Source organism: Aulostomus chinensis, chromosome 11 (genome assembly GCF_037954235.1).
Source record: "Aulostomus chinensis isolate RoL2024-O1b breed Wild chromosome 11, RoL_Achi_v1.0, whole genome shotgun sequence".
NCBI lineage: Eukaryota > Metazoa > Chordata > Actinopteri > Syngnathiformes > Aulostomidae > Aulostomus > Aulostomus chinensis.
Genome location: NC_141330.1, coordinates 15,162,182 through 15,177,902, shown reverse-complemented (window position 1 = coordinate 15,177,902; position 15,721 = coordinate 15,162,182). Strand labels below are relative to the sequence as shown.

Here is a 15,721-nt window from a genome sequence, read left to right as displayed (position 1 = left end):
AAAGGAGTGTAGTAGTTGAACTTTGCAAGTGTGTGTGTGTGTGTGTGTGTGTGTGTGTGTGTGTGATCCAGAGAAACAGCAGCCTCCTGTGGATAAAACAGGAAATGCCCCACCTCTCATTCCATGTAGAGTGTTGCTAACGGCAACAGAATCCAAACAAGGATTAAAAAACAAGGGTAACTCTCTGAAAAGGCCCCTGCTGAAATCATGAGTTCTCCTCTGTCGATGCTGAAGAAAACAAAGCGCAGGCCGCTGCTGGGTCCCGGCAGTGAGCCACAGTAGGTTCTTGTTGGCAAGTGAGTACAGAATTACTGTTATTATGCGACTGTTACACACAATTAACTGTTTGTGACCTGCAGGGGCAAACAAAAAGCACCATTCAGGAGGAATTTATCATCAGGTACGCCCGTCCTGCTCTGGCGCACAGCGCGGTAAAGTGTCACTGATTTGAAATAAAAAGTAAACCTTTATTCGTTGTATCATTTCTATCATTTTGTTTTTCTAGACGTGCAGGCTGATTTCCCCGCTGATGATTCCTCCAACTCAAGTCGACCTCCAGCCTCTCCAACTCTGCCCAGTGATGCTGCGTCCACCTCAAAGTCAAAGGTCCAAACAAGAGAAGGTGCAAGAGAAGTAAAAGCATTCTAATCCCAAAATTCTGGTTATTTTCTTCCTTGAACAACCAATTCATACTTTTGCTCGCTTTCCTAACATTCAGGTGCTGTACCAAGCGACTCTGTGCTGATGTCTGCCATGATGCAGCGCCTAACCTTGCTGGAGAAAAAAACGAGGATCCAAGAGCAGGAAATCAAACGCAAGGTGCTCTCTCTCTCTCTCTCACACACACACACACACACACACACACACGCGCGCACGCACACTTCCTCCAAATGAATAATAGACACATTTAACCAAATGTTAAAGTGACACTTTGTCTTTATTCTTGGGAAGGACAAACTGATTTCACTGCTGGAGGAGAAACTGAGGGATCAGGAAGAGTCGGGTAATCACATGGGAGCGGTTTTTCAAATGTTGCTGCAGTCACACCCGATGAAGTGTTTTTATTATGATGTGTACGTAGAGAGCGCTGGTCATGAGAGCCGCAGACGTGATCTGGAGAGGAGGTGCCAACAGCTGCAGGATCAAGTGAATGAAATGGAGGTACGTCTGTTTATAGAGCTTTGTACTCTTATATTTTTAGGCTGATCACCTGAATGCGTCTCTCCTGGCCTGCAGAGCTTCCTGAATGATTACGGTTTGGTGTGGGTGGGAGATGGCGAGGCCGGTGACCCAGCCGAGTGTGAGGACACACGTGGAGGTGGTTCTAAAATTCAGCTGTCCTTAAACACTTAATGGGAATCTGCTTCTTTTTCTCTGAACGCATGCTGGCTGTTTCTCCTGACAGGGGACCTGAATTTCCACATGAACTTTGACCTGGTGCTTCAGAGGATCAGGGAGCTGAACATCCTGGCTGGGGAGGGGGAGTCTTTTATCCGGTCGACAGCCACTGGAGCCCAGTTAGCAAGAAAAGAGCCTGTTAAACTGCAGCTCTACAGCAACGGTATTGTCATGTTTGATGGCCCGTTCCGCTCTTACGAGGAGCCCAGCACCCAGGTGAGCTAGCAACTGCCACGCAGGACCAAATAAACACTTTGGACTCTTGAGATGTCGACATCTTTACCTTTGCAGCAATGCATACAGGATCTGATGGACGGCTATTTTCCATCAGAGCTTCAAGAAAGATTTCCAGATGGTGTTCCTTTTGAGGTGTGTATCAATCCCCCTGAAGGACCTCGTGTCAGCACATAAATATGCAACATTTATATATTTTCTTCTCAAGGTTCATGACAAGCGAGATGAGGAGTTTATCTTCAGGCTACCGTGGGACAGATTTCCTGGTGAAGGAAAGGCGGTACGCGACTGGAAAAAGGAATCAGCCAGTTCGCAGCCTCCTGGTCTGTCTCGCAAACATCTGTTCCTCCTTAAAACGGTGCATGCAACAAAAAGCAAACATTCAATGAACCTCTTTCTTCTGGCTGCAGGGAGGAAGTTAAGCACAGAAAAGTTCCTGAATAGGCTGCCAAAAATGGTCGTGAAGGCTGGTCACATGATTGATATCAGGGACTCCGTGAGGGCGACCTTGCAGGTACATCCACCGCTGACACCTCTGTCTGTCTGGGACATCAAACTTGGTCTACGGACTGTCAGTACCTCAAGGGAGTACGGTGGTGAGTTTTAGGGTCTGGGTTTTGAGGATTTGGACTCTGAGATATTAGACCTAGATGAGAGGCAAACTGACTGAGATCAAAGAGACTCAGATATTGACAGGGAGGTTTTGAGACTTTTCCGCGACCCAGCACCTCAAAACAAGCACCACAATAGATAAAGGGGAGTGACTTTACTTCGGCATGAGTCCTGAGATTAAAGACAGACACCAGAATTTAGGGAGGTTACTGGACATCACACAACCCCTAAAACTACTGGCCATGTGGGAACACACTCCTGCTCTTGCCACAGTGAGCCTCATCGTCTAACGCTTCTGTGTCCCAGGGTTCTTCCGATGCCCACAGGAGGAACTCACTGATCACCATAGACACACCAGCACAGCGAGCAGCAGAGAGGTATCCAAAATGTTACTGTTGATCAATAATCTGCCCATCTTTAATTTCACATTTAACTGAAATTAAGCATCGTGTCATTTGTATGCAGCGTGTATGAATGTGTTGAACGGAGTAAAAGTCACGTGTGAACTTCACATTGGGTTAGAACTTATCAGAAAAGCAGGATTTAAGATGTTCAAAGGACCCCAAAAAACCCATGATGTCATGTAGAGACCGACTCAAACCCTGACTTGGCCACTGCAGCTGATCGAGGAGATTCATTTCTGCTCTGGTCTAAAAAACTGGGGCGGTCAGTACCCATTAGCTGGTCATGGGATCCACCCAGAGGATCCAAGAAACAGTCGAAGACATTATTGTTTGAAGAGTGTTAACATCACATGTACTACAGTCACATGTTGGGTTGTCTCAGCTGCTACACACGATGTCACACGTGATCCTGACTTTCACAGTGTGCAGGCCGTCACCTCAGACCACCCTTCACCTGCCCGCAATGTCATCACACTCAAGGTGAGGTCAGAAGATGGAAGTCAAACGTACATATTGAGAATGTGGCTGTCAGACACTATCGGGCACCTGCGGCAGCACCTGGACGCACACAGGTGAGGAAGTGCTCCCTTCTGCTTTGGGTCGACCTCCGCCTTTACAATCACGTCACAGTGTGTTACATTTCCTGCTCTACAGAGGGAAGGAGCCGCCAGGCTATGACATCATCAGCGCATGTCCTCGGTGTCGCTATGACGACGACTCTCAGACGCTTCAGTCATGTGGACTCAGGACGAACGCTGCCCTGCTTCTGCGAAAACGGCAACAATGATTCACTGAAGAACCAATGTCAACGCATAAACAAACGTAAATAATTTGATCAGAAGGCGCGTACGATTTATTAATTCATGACATTCGTGACATCATCCAAGTCACCGAGGTCACGCTGAAGCACGCCGATGGAATCCTGCCTCATTTCCAGATGTGCTTCTGCTACTGCGTCTTCAAAACGCCTACATCCTGATTAAAGACGTTTTCTTCACTGAGGGCATGAACGTCAGCGACCTTGAGCACCCATGTTTTCACGTCATCTTTGTGTTCATGTTCGTGCTATATTTGAAGAAATTTCCTAGAGGCATTCATGTCACGTGAGGTGGGAGAGCGACCTTTGACCCTCCATGACGTTTTGAAATTCATCTTTTAAATTTCAGCGGATGTTTGGAGAAATTCAAGGCGTCCAGGAGACAAACTCACCAACTAGAATGGGACGCGTGTAGGGAGCAACCCATAGAAAATCAGTAGGACGATACAAGAACATTTACCGTGTACAGGCTTTGAATTCAGTGCATGTTAATAAATGAATCTTCAACATCAATAAGGACAACGTCATCTAGGTTAAACAGTGAAGTCATAAAAGGAAAAGATAATCTGAGTGTATTTCAGTTTGTTCACAGGAAATCTTGATACAAGCCACTCAATCAACAAATTGCTGTTGCTCAACTGTCTCTCTGAACTAGAAAAACAATTTTTTTCCAATTTTTTTTTCTGAATGAATGAGACTAAGGCCTGAACTAGAAGAGCAGATTTAAAAAAAAAAATAAAAAAAAATTTATTACTCCACTACATTTTTGAACTTGGGCGATGAACATGCCGAACGAACCCGACAACGAACTTATCGGCAGACGCTGTGCTCGTGTACGTTCGTTACCTCCCTGACCCTCCATGTGCGTTCACCTGTGCACTCTTCTATTACTGAGTGTTTATTGCCGACCCGTTGAAGATCCAAGACGGAACAAAACCCTGTCTAATAAATTTATACGGCTCACCATGAAAGCGCGTTCATCTTTCTAAGCCTTTCACCTCTGCGACATGCATGTCGCTAAATTGCCCCATAAAAAAAAAAAAAAAACGTATCCACATTTTTCCATTAATAATTCACAGCCATTTAAATCCAACGAAAAGGTTGAACATTTTTATTTCTAAAATACAAACAGGGACAAAAAAAAATATGAAAATATAAACATCTTTTCCCTTTTGCAAAACATTAGAGATGTTAAGGCATGCGGAGCTGGACTTTCCACAGAGAAATTTTGTGCTGCTCTTGTTTAAAGGTCCCATGAAATGAGAAATGGCTTGTGTCCCTGGGCGTACTGAGCTGTACGGCTGTCGAGAAAAGTTACTGTTGCATATTTTTATGTGAAGATCCCTTTTCCCTGTCAAGTGTTAATAAATGGCTTATTCTGCACACAGGGTAAATATAAAATTCCATCAAATCAAATATGATGAGTCACTTTGGGGTGATCCAGCCAACCCCTTCATCACCATCATCATCATCACGGGGGATTAAAACGTTCCCTCTCGACACCAAGTCCCGCCCCAGCACCCGATATTACGTAGAAACCACAGGAGAAAATTGCGATCTAACAGCCACTTCATGGGACCTTTATACATTGTGGATGCCAACGTGCGAGCTTTATTACTACGGCAACACATCAGGACCCAAAACACTTTCATACAGTTGTCAACGCAAACAAAATAAATAATACTGAAGATTAAAACTCATTCATACATTTATCAGTTAATTAGCCACTGTTAACCTGAAATGTACAGTAAATCGCGACGTCACTCATCTACGTAGATCCTCTAGACAAGCAGGTTTGATCTCAGTCGTGTATCTACCCGGAACAACAAGAAATCTGCTACATTCAGAGTCAGGGAATGTATCGACTATCCTACTGGTTGACAGACTGAGAGACAGGTCGGACCGTCTGCTGCAAACAGCCCTTGAGCTTGGTCTACCATGAATTAGCATTGTGGTTGTTACACAAAGGCACCTGTTGGTGTTCATTCACGACGCGGTCTGCAGCAGGGAGAAGCACTCGCACATTCAGACTTTTACTCTTTGGTAGTTCAATGGTTGGAGGCCCGATGGTGCGAAGAGTGCCGATTTGGTTTGAAGTCCTTCAGTCTTTTACCTCACAGCAGAGTCCGACGTTACAGCCATTTTAAATAATGGCACCTTAGTAACATCTTTTGAACTAAAAACACATTAAAATAGTTTAAGTTGATTGTCAACCACGTGTTGCATCATTTCCCTATAGGTGGGAAATCCTAAAGTTAAATAAATTACAACTCAGTGACACAAATAGTCATCTGCTAAAGTGGAAAAAGTATAAGACTGTTTGGTAAATGATAGCACGTCACCATTATTAAAAACACGCACACGCACACACACACACGGTGCTGAAGGATCAAGTATTAGAGGTAAGTTATTTTCTGTTAGCCCTTGGACTGAAATAGATGAACTCACCAGGGGGATGGGGGGTGGGGGTTCTGAGCTACAAGCAGGCTTAAGAATCGTACAGTCAGGGAAGAAGAAGCTAAACCATTTGGGCTTTCCCTTGTCCTCGTTTTAATAAAATCAAACTCCAGTCCTGCTTCTGACATTCAGTAAGTGGGCATGAAAGGTGAGCCAGTAGGAGATGCTTCAGAGTCAAAGGGGGGGGGTTCATTGGGTGATGCAGTTGTCTCCCATGTCCTGGGCATAACGGTCCAGTATTACGTTCCGTAATTCCTCGACATCTCGTCGAAGCTGCTGAGCTTCGACCAGCTTCTTTTGCAGCATTTCAGGAGTCATCCAGTCCTTGTCCTGCTCTGCTGCTGGTATGGGGGCTGTGGACAAACACACGACACTGATTCATGTGGGGCAGAAGATTCCCGACAAGTATTACACTCTGAGAAGTTGTATCTAAAATATTATCAAGAAGTTCAAGCTCACTTGAGAGACCGAGAAGCAGGGAGAGGTTGGGGTCTTGTCCCTGGGCCCTCTGGGTCAGAATGTGACAAAGGGAGCGCAGATCACTCAGGCAGGAAGCAATCTCTACATGAAGCCTCTGTGTTAGACAAGCCCCCGCAGGCTGCAGGGCCGAGGACGCCTGGTTGGGGCTCCTCTGCTCTGGATCACTCAGCTGCTCCTGCAGCGTCAGATTCTGCTCCATCAGTTCCTGGTTTTGCACTGACAGCTTTAAAAAGACGTTTTCAACATTAGCAAACAAAGGACAAATAGTTGCAATAACTATCTTCAGATAGTTGTTGTATCAAAGTGAGCATCAACATCTCACCTCCTTCATGGCTGTGTGGAGCTCTGCCATGCTCTGCTCTTTGGCCAGCACCTCCAGTCTGAGAGCCTGAGAGCTGTTCTCTTCCTGAGATATCTGCACTTCTAACGACTGTGAACACAAACAAAAATGATACCCAGGTGTTTAGAGAATGTAAGAGGACAGCAACAACACGGTCATTTAGACTGAGAGGTAGACATACCTGGATCTGGGAGCCCAGCTGCTCCATCATCCTGTGCTGCTTCTCAATGACCTGGCAAGAGAGGACCAGAACATTAGAGCCAGCAGCTTCTTCAAAGACACAGATTATGATTCACTTGGTTTATAATGAAGTACACCATATTAGGCCCAGATTATGAATGAAAGTTTTTTTTTTTAAGGAAATAATTGTGGGTGAAATTGCGAACAAATGTTTAATACAAATTATAACTTAAATGAATCCATCACTTACTTCCTGAAGCAGTTATTGCTAAATGAACTAAACATGAATTCTCGTATTCACTTCATTTCACTGCATATTACTACGGCGAGATACTCTGACTCCACCAACGTTGTGACAACACACTTTAACCACAGTAACTGCTGCCAACACACACTTCCTCTTAGCTAACCCACCCAGTCATTCTTCCTGCTGTGCAGAAACCCCATGAAATGTGATACCAATACGATACCTTTTTAAGTCTCTGCTGCTCTTCTCTCAGAACATTGTTATCTCCTCTGAGCTTTTCAACATCCAGTGAAGGCAGCCGGGCTCCATCCTCCAGACCCTGCTGCACCCGCTGCTGAATACTGATGAGGACAAATGTAAACAAACATTATGGAGAGTTATTACAGTCTCTGCGCGTGGAGTGAAGAGACTAGGCAGGTATGTGCACATACTCAGCAATGGTGGTCATCAGGTCTCTCTCCTTTTGTTTCTGGCCCTCCACCTGTGCATCTCTTTCTCCAAGCTGTGCACGTGTCGCCTCTAGACATCCCTCCAACTCGTTCACCTTCTCTTGCAGCTGAGCTGCCTGCTCCTCAGCCTCCTGAAGCTGATACAAATACATACATGTTCAGGTTTAAGGTCCCTAATGATTTAAACACGCATGTACAACTCTAAATGATCCTCACCTGCTTGTTCTGGCTCTGGTAATCCTCCATAGTGGGCAGGTCAGCAAGATAACGTTCCAGCGTCTCGATGCGCTGCTGGTTCTCTCTCTTCATCTCTGCCTCCTTCTGATACTTCTTCTTCAAGTTGTTGATGTGCTTGTCTCGATTGCGGATCTGCACAAACAGGCCACAGTAAATGGGTTTTCATGAAATCAACAAGTGAATTTTAAGCGAAATGTGCAAATGTCACAATAAAATATGTATTAAGTGAGTCTCAATAAACTAGTTTGGAATAAATAATATAGGCAATGAAATGCCATCATAAGATGGCAGTTTTGGCGACATCATGTATGACTGTGGCTGTAGAAGTAGAACAAGAGCCATCTACCAGGAAAAATAGAGAAAGGTCTTGATGAACCACCTTTGACTGAAGTTGTAACGGTTCTTCAGTACCAGATAGCTTCACACATGTTGCTGCTGTCCACATGCAAATTTAAGAATATGGTCAGAAATTGTTCTTTATTATTATTATTTGAAAAAAGATGCAATCCATCTTCCATCTCCTGTTTTTGTAACTGGGGTCCTTCCCTCCTTTGAATATTCTCTACTTATAGCAGGAAGGTATATGAATATGCTGGTTTGAATCAGCATTTATTGACAGTTACTAGTACAGTTATTATCGTTAAGCTGCTCAATGTAATTTTTTCTACACGTGTCTGTGGTTCATTTGCTTTCAACACTTAATAACTGGAAGCAATATTCGGAAAGCCCATACCTTTTCTTCCAGTTTCTTAATCTCCTCCGTATGCCTCTCACATGTTTCCTTCAGGCTGTCAGTTAGTCGGCGTGTTTCAGCCTCAACTGCTCCCAGCCGTCGCTCTGCCTCCACTTTTTCGAGGGCAGCACAGTCCGTGCGCTCGGCAAACTGCGCCCTCAGGAATGCATTCTCCCTCTGAGCTTCCTGCAATGTCCCCATGAGAAATGTGAATTTAAGTGACATTCTCATAATGAAAATCTCAGAGAGAGTGATGTCAGCGTTGTGTGTGCCAGCCACTAACCTGTAACCGGAGCATGCACATGTCCCCGTAAGAAGCCCCTCTGCCCAGAAGGGCGCCGTGGACTTGAAGCTCACTTTCCCTCAGACGTTGCTCCAACTGGGCCATATGCTGCTTTTGTCTGCACCATGAATGCAAAGAGTCAACTCAACATGAACTCCATCAATACTTTACAAAATACTCGTGTTTGAATTATTTTACAGAAAGAGAAAGGGACTTTGATGTAAAAACGTCATTTTTAGATATATTTGGCATCTATCAAGAGATAAATGAACAACTACCACAGGATTAAGATTGGGAACATGTATGTGACATTTCATGGGCGCTACTAAGAATAATGACATCAACAAAAAGGTCCCTGTAAACATCCCAAACACGAGTTAAATTACTGCAGTAAAATTATTGCAGACACTCACCGCTCAATGATAAGCTCTTTCTCCTTCAGCAGACTTTCATTGGCTTTGACCACAGCGTCCCACTTGCTGGCCTCTGAGTGCACAGACGCTGGGTACAGAGACGGGTACTGACCCACCCCGGCACTCATTAACTGAGACAAGGAGACAGAAAGGGGGGCAGTCAGAGCTCCATCGTGGCATAAAAATACACAACCATGTTGATAGATGGGGAGAATTGTACATTTTCAGAAATGTGCCTACTGACACAATGGGGGAACGACAACACAATATAATCATCACTTTTCAATTATGATGAAAAATAACTAGCTAGTGAAGCCCTATGTTACAGTCAAAATGGGCATTTTTGTCTTGTGGCCCTCTGCAGTAATATGCAGTGACGTACAGAGAGTCACTCTTTATGTCCCCCAAAAATAATGAGAAACTACTGAAATGGTAAGAGAGTGTTGTGAATCAATTCATGTATGGGTCACAAAATGGATGCAGAGACATTAGAAGCAATTTTCTGGCTTAAAGATGTAATAGGGTCAAACTATTTTTTTGTGAACCTGCTCCCAGACACCGAGTATCCTTTGAAGTCAATGTGATTTTAACTTGTGGCTGATTGCTTTGACAAATCCTGCTTCCAAAATAGGACAACGTGTCTGCATGCCTCCAGGCTTTGTCTAGTCAGAAGCTCATTTTTCCAATGGTGAGCTTTGTGTCAAGTGCACAATTTCTGGTTCAATTTAAATTTTTCCAAAAACAACTGACTTTCCTATGTGTCTACCGTGATGGCCTTTTATTATTTTCTTTCCGGTATCCACCATCTCACCCTATTCATAGCAGCCATGATGACATTTGTGTTGCAGCTGTGGTACTGTGTGAAAGAGTGAAATCAATGCCTTTGCTACGAACATCTAAAAAGAGCTGTGTGACAGATATGAAACGCATTAAAACATTCTACAGGCCTGAGTTTGTGTTTCTTCATCACATGAGCGGTTGGTTTCCAGTCCAGGAATAAAATCTTACGTGCATTTGTTCCACTTGCATGCGTAAACTCTCCAGTTGCTGCTTCTGGTGCTGTTGTTGCTGCCAATTCGATAGATCACTACATCTGTCCTGCCGCAGTGGCTCATAAGCCTTGGTGCCTGCATGCTCCCTCAGCAGGGCCTGAGTCTGCAGGCTGTGAGGGCTTACATAGACACCAGCAGAACCAGCTCCACCAGGCTGACTGGCCCTCTGACTGGAGGGCTCTGTTGTGCCAGAAACCCCACTCCTTGCTTCAGGCAGAACCTTATAGTTGTGCTCCATGCCTCCTCTGTAGGCCTCAGACACACAGTCTGGGACGTCTCTAATCCCCGTCGTCTGTAATCGGAGTCTGACATCAGGGCAAAACCCCCCCAACAGCGCTGACTGATTTAGCGTAGGTTCCACTGCAGGAGTGTCAAACCTGTGGCCCTCATCCACCCGTGTATGATCCGCAGGGAAGAGAGAGTGGTCCAGCCCATTGACAAGACTTCTGTAGCGGCTCAAGCAGTCTTGCTTTGACTCCACAGGATCGCTTCCTATATCAGCCTGAGCATCCAAGTTGGGCGAAGATGCTGATTTGGAAAGAGAGGAGGACTTGGTGGAGCTACTTGGGGTTCTTGAGCCAGAAGAAGACCTGTGACCCTCAGCTGAGGACCGCGACTCTTCCTTGACACCTGGCTGAGGCTTGGAGGCTGGGGCTCCAGCCGTGGATGGCATGACATGTGCAGTGGGTATGGGAATCTGGCTGCGAATGGGTTGGAAACGGGGGCTGCAGCTGGAACTGCAGAAATCTTAACAGAATGAAAGAAAGAAAGAAAGGATAAATACATCAACACTGGATGATTTTATCTCACTGTTACATGTACCTTAGTAAATCAGTGCTGAGTATCTAGAGCACTTCTGCGGGCCATTTCCTCTATTTTCGGTTGGTGATGTAAAATAGACACAGCAGGGTTTGTGGGTGGCCTACTTTGTAGATGAGTTGTCAACACTGAGAAAATTAACCGCCTCTGACTGATTAAACCAAATGGAATATGCTTAATATAGATCAAGTCCAAATGAGCAGATTTAAAGCTCAATATTACATCTAAAATATGTATTTACTTTGAATTGAGCTGGACATCACTGCCATCTCACTGTTTACATGTGCAACCATTATAATTATTTGAAAAAGATGAAAACAAGCATTTAGTTTTGCATAATAATTACCAGGGATCCATTAACTAAGAAACACCCTCAGTGAAGTCAAGTACACACCCATTCCCCGCATAAAGCATGCACAAAAATGTCTTCAGTTGGAAACCACAGCTCACGGCAGGAAAACAGCAAGAGAATGAGACGTAACCACAAGTCTGAACACAGCTTCAGCTACATCACTCTGATTTAAAAAATATTACAAACCTGAGAGACTTGTCCCAGTTTGGACACCTGGCAGTTACTTGAACGTGGCAAACCTGTTATTAGCTGTGGCATTTTTTCTACCATTAAAATGAGGTGAGCCGAGTTGTGCAACACCTTTCATCCAAACAGAAGTCTGCCGTCTGCATTTCTCAAGCTGCAGCAAATTGATCTCACAAACAAAGACTGACAGCAAAGCAAAAAGATGTATTGTCCTCTCAAGCAGCCCTACCAGCCTGTACCAAGCTCCCAGCAAACGCATACAAATAGGCACACACAGGAAAGGTTAGGGGTATTTATAGCCCACCTCTCAAGTTACAGAGTGATCTGTGGGTGCCGCTTATTTAAGCACCTTGCCCCCTCCCACTGAAACACCCATCACACACGTGTACATCCACTATCAGAGGACTAAATGGGGTTTTTGTTTTTACCTGCTCTGGTTAAAACATGTCAACAATCTTTGAATCCCAGAACAAGTAAAAAGGCCTGTACATGAATCAAAGACTATAATGCTAACAAACAAGTTAAAGGCCCAAATATTAAAGAGGCCTTCAGGCTACCTGATTCACAACTGGCTGGAACAAGTCTGAACTTCTCAGAGAGGATAGTGTTTGCTCAACAGACATTCCTACCTTTGCAAATTATGCAATCTAATGCAGTTACCTGTAGCTGTAAAAAACAATTTTTGGATAAACTTGAGGGAACTACAATTAAAAAATGCAGGTGCCTTTGCTTGACAATCAGTATTTAATTTACATTCTAAATATGCTTCTATCCTGCAGTATCAACAACAGTTCATTATTGTGGTGAAATATGGGGTTAATTGTCATGTTACTAAGTAACGCTGTCACTTGAGGGGGAAGGACAGCTGTGCAAGTACCAGTGCCATGATACTCAACAGTTGTGCCAAAACAAAAGTGAGGCTGGTGATACCTTAGGTCACTCCAACATGAAGACAACAACCCTGACAAAAACACATCCAGCCTGAAGGGTACTAAGAGGCAAATGTTTCTCATGTCTCTGTGCATTTTCCTCTGTCATGACTCATTCCAGGCGAGCTCTTCCACAAACAACAACTTTTTGACACTCAAGCACTACAGACTTGTTTCATGTCAAAGCCATTTATCCTATGACCCAAGAATTACACCAAAATGACACAGAAACTCCCATTTCTGTTGTTTGTACCAATAAATACGGACAATACATGCACAGGCACCTGTTGAATTCCCCATTTTCCCAGTTAAATGCCCATCTAAAAACATAATAATGCAAACTGTTGAATTTGACAGTGACATTTCACACCAGGGTCCAGTTTCCATTTAGATGTCCAGTGCTCCTATTAAACTACATTCCTCCCACTTAGTCTAAACACCAGAATGGCACTGCAGATCATCGCTGCACTTTAGACTTTAATCTATCTCTACAAATCTGCCTCGCACCAGCAGCGGTTTATTAATGTTTCTCACACTATAAATAGCCTAAGTGAAAACAATACTAATTGATACTAAAATAATACTACAAGATTGGGGAGCCGTAAGGCCATACATTACCTCACTCCACAAAATATGTTATATGACTGTTTTCAAGTGTCCTTAAAAGCCAATAAAATGTACATTAGTTTCATGATAAACACTTGTGCTGTAGGGCACATATATCCTAAATTCTGTGCCACTCTTGCTGTATAGAGTGCCAACTGCTGCTCCATCACCACAGACAGACCTCAAATCAATATTACTCAATGCACACCACATGCAGAAAGAACAAGTAAAAGTCACCTTCTGTACTGTCCGACACTGAGGTGCCAAGTCCAGTGTCCCCACTATCGGATGTTCCAGGCCGGCGGCCAAAGCGGCTTTGGAACTTCTCTGACACAGCTGGTGTCTGCCACTCCATGTCAGCAAATGAAGCTAATGTACAATTGTGAGAAAGGGCAAGAGGAACAGAGGAGAATATCAACAATGCACTCTGAGCTGAGACAGAAGTTCATTTAGGTAACAATGTGTCAACTTACCCGCTGGTCTGGAATTAATGTTTCTCTGTGAGGTCGTCACTCCAGGCAAGACAATATCACCTGATCAAGATGAGGGGGGGGGGGGGACGGGGACACAGACTTTTCATAAAGTGAACTAAATGACGTTTTACTGTCACATGAATTAACAATGAACAAGCTGAGGAAATATTCTACAGTAGGTACTTTAAGTGTATATATAACGACAATAAATGAGTTATGTTTAGAATTATTTCCGTAAACACAAGTTTGTCTCACTCTTACACAAACAAACTATTATGGGCTACATGGTCATAATGTAGGGATCAACAGACTCATTTGACTCTAAGCCTGCCCTGAAGACCTCGTCAGATTCTTTTGGGTAGCAACAAAAATAACAACATGAACACATGTTCAACCGTTACATAATCTGTTACACAAACATTTATACCCTCCAGAGGCTTCAGGAAATTGTTATGCATCATTTGTGACAAGCAAATATATTATTTATTAAATGGCTAGACCTTATTAAACGAAGCTAATCCTCTTCACAAGCTACTTAACATATAAAGGAAATGCCTCGCTAACACTGAACCAGCCAACGCATGCTATCTGCTAACCGTGACAATTCCTAAATTGACTGTATTCAAATTTCATAATTGGGGGTTTATAAAGCCAAGGGCGGCTATTTTGTCCCTCAGTTTCTCGGCTGTTTGAACACGACGATTCGTTTTGTTTCCTCACATTAACGTATGCAATGCTGTAATGTGATGCCCTGCAACATTTAGCTAGCTAATCCATGACAAATCCGTTTCCGTTTTACAAGCTAGCTAACAGCTAAACCGACGTCGGCGTTTCATTAGCCACTTAAACTTACCGAGAATGTTACACATTTGTTTTAGTTTCAAGCTTTAAGCGCAGTAGCTAAGCTATTTCTGGGTGCCAACAAAGACATTGACATTACCTTACCTTCCGCTTCACATTAATGAAGTACCAAATCTCGGTTTCAAGCTGGCAACCGGAGCCGAATCAGAAGCATCCGCTGCTGCTGTTGTTCCGCTAACCAACTGGTCGCCTCTGCTGGCAGGCGCGGGGGCTGCTTGTTTAATGACGCAGCGCCGCCCGCTGAACGGTAATTTCAACCCGTGTCCGGAGCCGTTTGTACACGGGGGCTCATTCGCCAACGGGAGTAAATATGTAGAGTAAGAACTCCGGGGGCTGTATTCTTCATGCGTTTTAATGCCGCTGAAGACGCTTTCTTATTTATTTGAGTTAAAACACCGCTATACCGCTACTTGCTATACTAACACGAAACGAACCAACTTAAATAAGATTCTTTGCCATGACTGGAAAAGATAGAGACTTTTGTAAGGATCCCCAGAGTTACAGAAATAACAATAACTGGCCAAAGAGGGTTAAAATATTATAATATATTAAAAACAATCGTGTCTTTGAACAGGATGCACAATAAACCAAGCCAAGTTGTAAATGAAACCTCTTCTAATGTAATTTCTAGTTTTTTTTTTTAAGATGTGTCTTAGTTGTCTTCTTAACAATCTTTTGATTTCAGTTGAAAACCCCATCATAAAACCTCAGTGGAGGATCTGCTGCCTCTAGTTTTTTTTCCTCATGATCTATGAATCGATCTGTGTGAGCGTACTATGATAATGAGGCTCTGCGAGTAGAACTCTCAAATTTTCAAAGTGTAGTACAAAAGTACAAAAATATATGAGTCCTTCTTTTCACTAGACTCTTCAGATCTCTTTGTTGCCCCTCCCCCCCACGCACACTCACACAAACCCTAAAAAGAGAGAAAGAGTTCCACAAATTCAGGATATGCTTCAGAAAGTTGACAAGTTTCAAGAACTGTCATGTATAAGTACACTTATTTGCATAAAGGAGACGGACTGTTCAAGTTTTTTTTTCCCCTTTAGAGAAGTATGAAGCATGAAGACACTTTCTTCAGAAAATATTTGCCACAGCTCACTGGGATTCAGTATAGAACAACAATTACAACATCTAAAACAGTGGCTGTGGTGGGCTC

At 43.7% G+C, this 15,721-nt stretch overlaps 2 protein-coding genes across 4 annotated transcripts; one reads left to right on the top strand and one right to left on the bottom strand.

The window, feature by feature from the left end:
• Nucleotides 1-6: 6 nt before the first annotated feature.
• On the top strand, nucleotides 7-4,717 carry ubxn11 (UBX domain protein 11). 2 transcript variants are annotated; one of them, XM_086218826.1, is made up of 14 exons: nucleotides 7-278; nucleotides 360-400; nucleotides 506-622; nucleotides 719-819; nucleotides 952-1,003; nucleotides 1,082-1,161; nucleotides 1,237-1,318; nucleotides 1,406-1,614; nucleotides 1,702-1,767; nucleotides 1,841-1,955; nucleotides 2,043-2,146; nucleotides 2,551-2,621; nucleotides 3,071-3,220; nucleotides 3,303-4,717. In XM_086218826.1, exons 1-14 carry the CDS (start codon nucleotides 208-210, stop codon nucleotides 3,433-3,435), a joined length of 1,392 nt encoding a protein of 463 aa, XP_086074952.1. In that variant the 5' UTR covers nucleotides 7-207; the 3' UTR covers nucleotides 3,436-4,717. The 2 variants fall into 2 exon arrangements, with proteins under 2 accessions (XP_086074952.1, XP_086074951.1); XM_086218825.1 differs by having other exon boundaries at nucleotides 1,690-1,767.
• On the bottom strand, nucleotides 4,548-14,832 carry cep85 (centrosomal protein 85). Of its 2 annotated transcripts, none has more exons than XM_086218824.1 (14): nucleotides 14,642-14,832; nucleotides 13,702-13,761; nucleotides 13,466-13,597; nucleotides 10,293-11,083; nucleotides 9,285-9,415; nucleotides 8,872-8,989; nucleotides 8,589-8,774; nucleotides 7,835-7,987; nucleotides 7,601-7,755; nucleotides 7,393-7,510; nucleotides 6,924-6,974; nucleotides 6,725-6,832; nucleotides 6,382-6,625; nucleotides 4,548-6,275 (listed from the first exon to the last, which is right to left on the bottom strand). In XM_086218824.1, exons 3-14 carry the CDS (start codon nucleotides 13,581-13,583, stop codon nucleotides 6,112-6,114), a joined length of 2,337 nt encoding a protein of 778 aa, XP_086074950.1. In that variant the 5' UTR covers nucleotides 13,584-13,597; nucleotides 13,702-13,761; nucleotides 14,642-14,832; the 3' UTR covers nucleotides 4,548-6,111. The 2 variants fall into 2 exon arrangements, with proteins under 2 accessions (XP_086074950.1, XP_086074949.1); XM_086218823.1 differs by having other exon boundaries at nucleotides 14,647-14,831.
• Nucleotides 14,833-15,721: the final 889 nt, after the last annotated feature.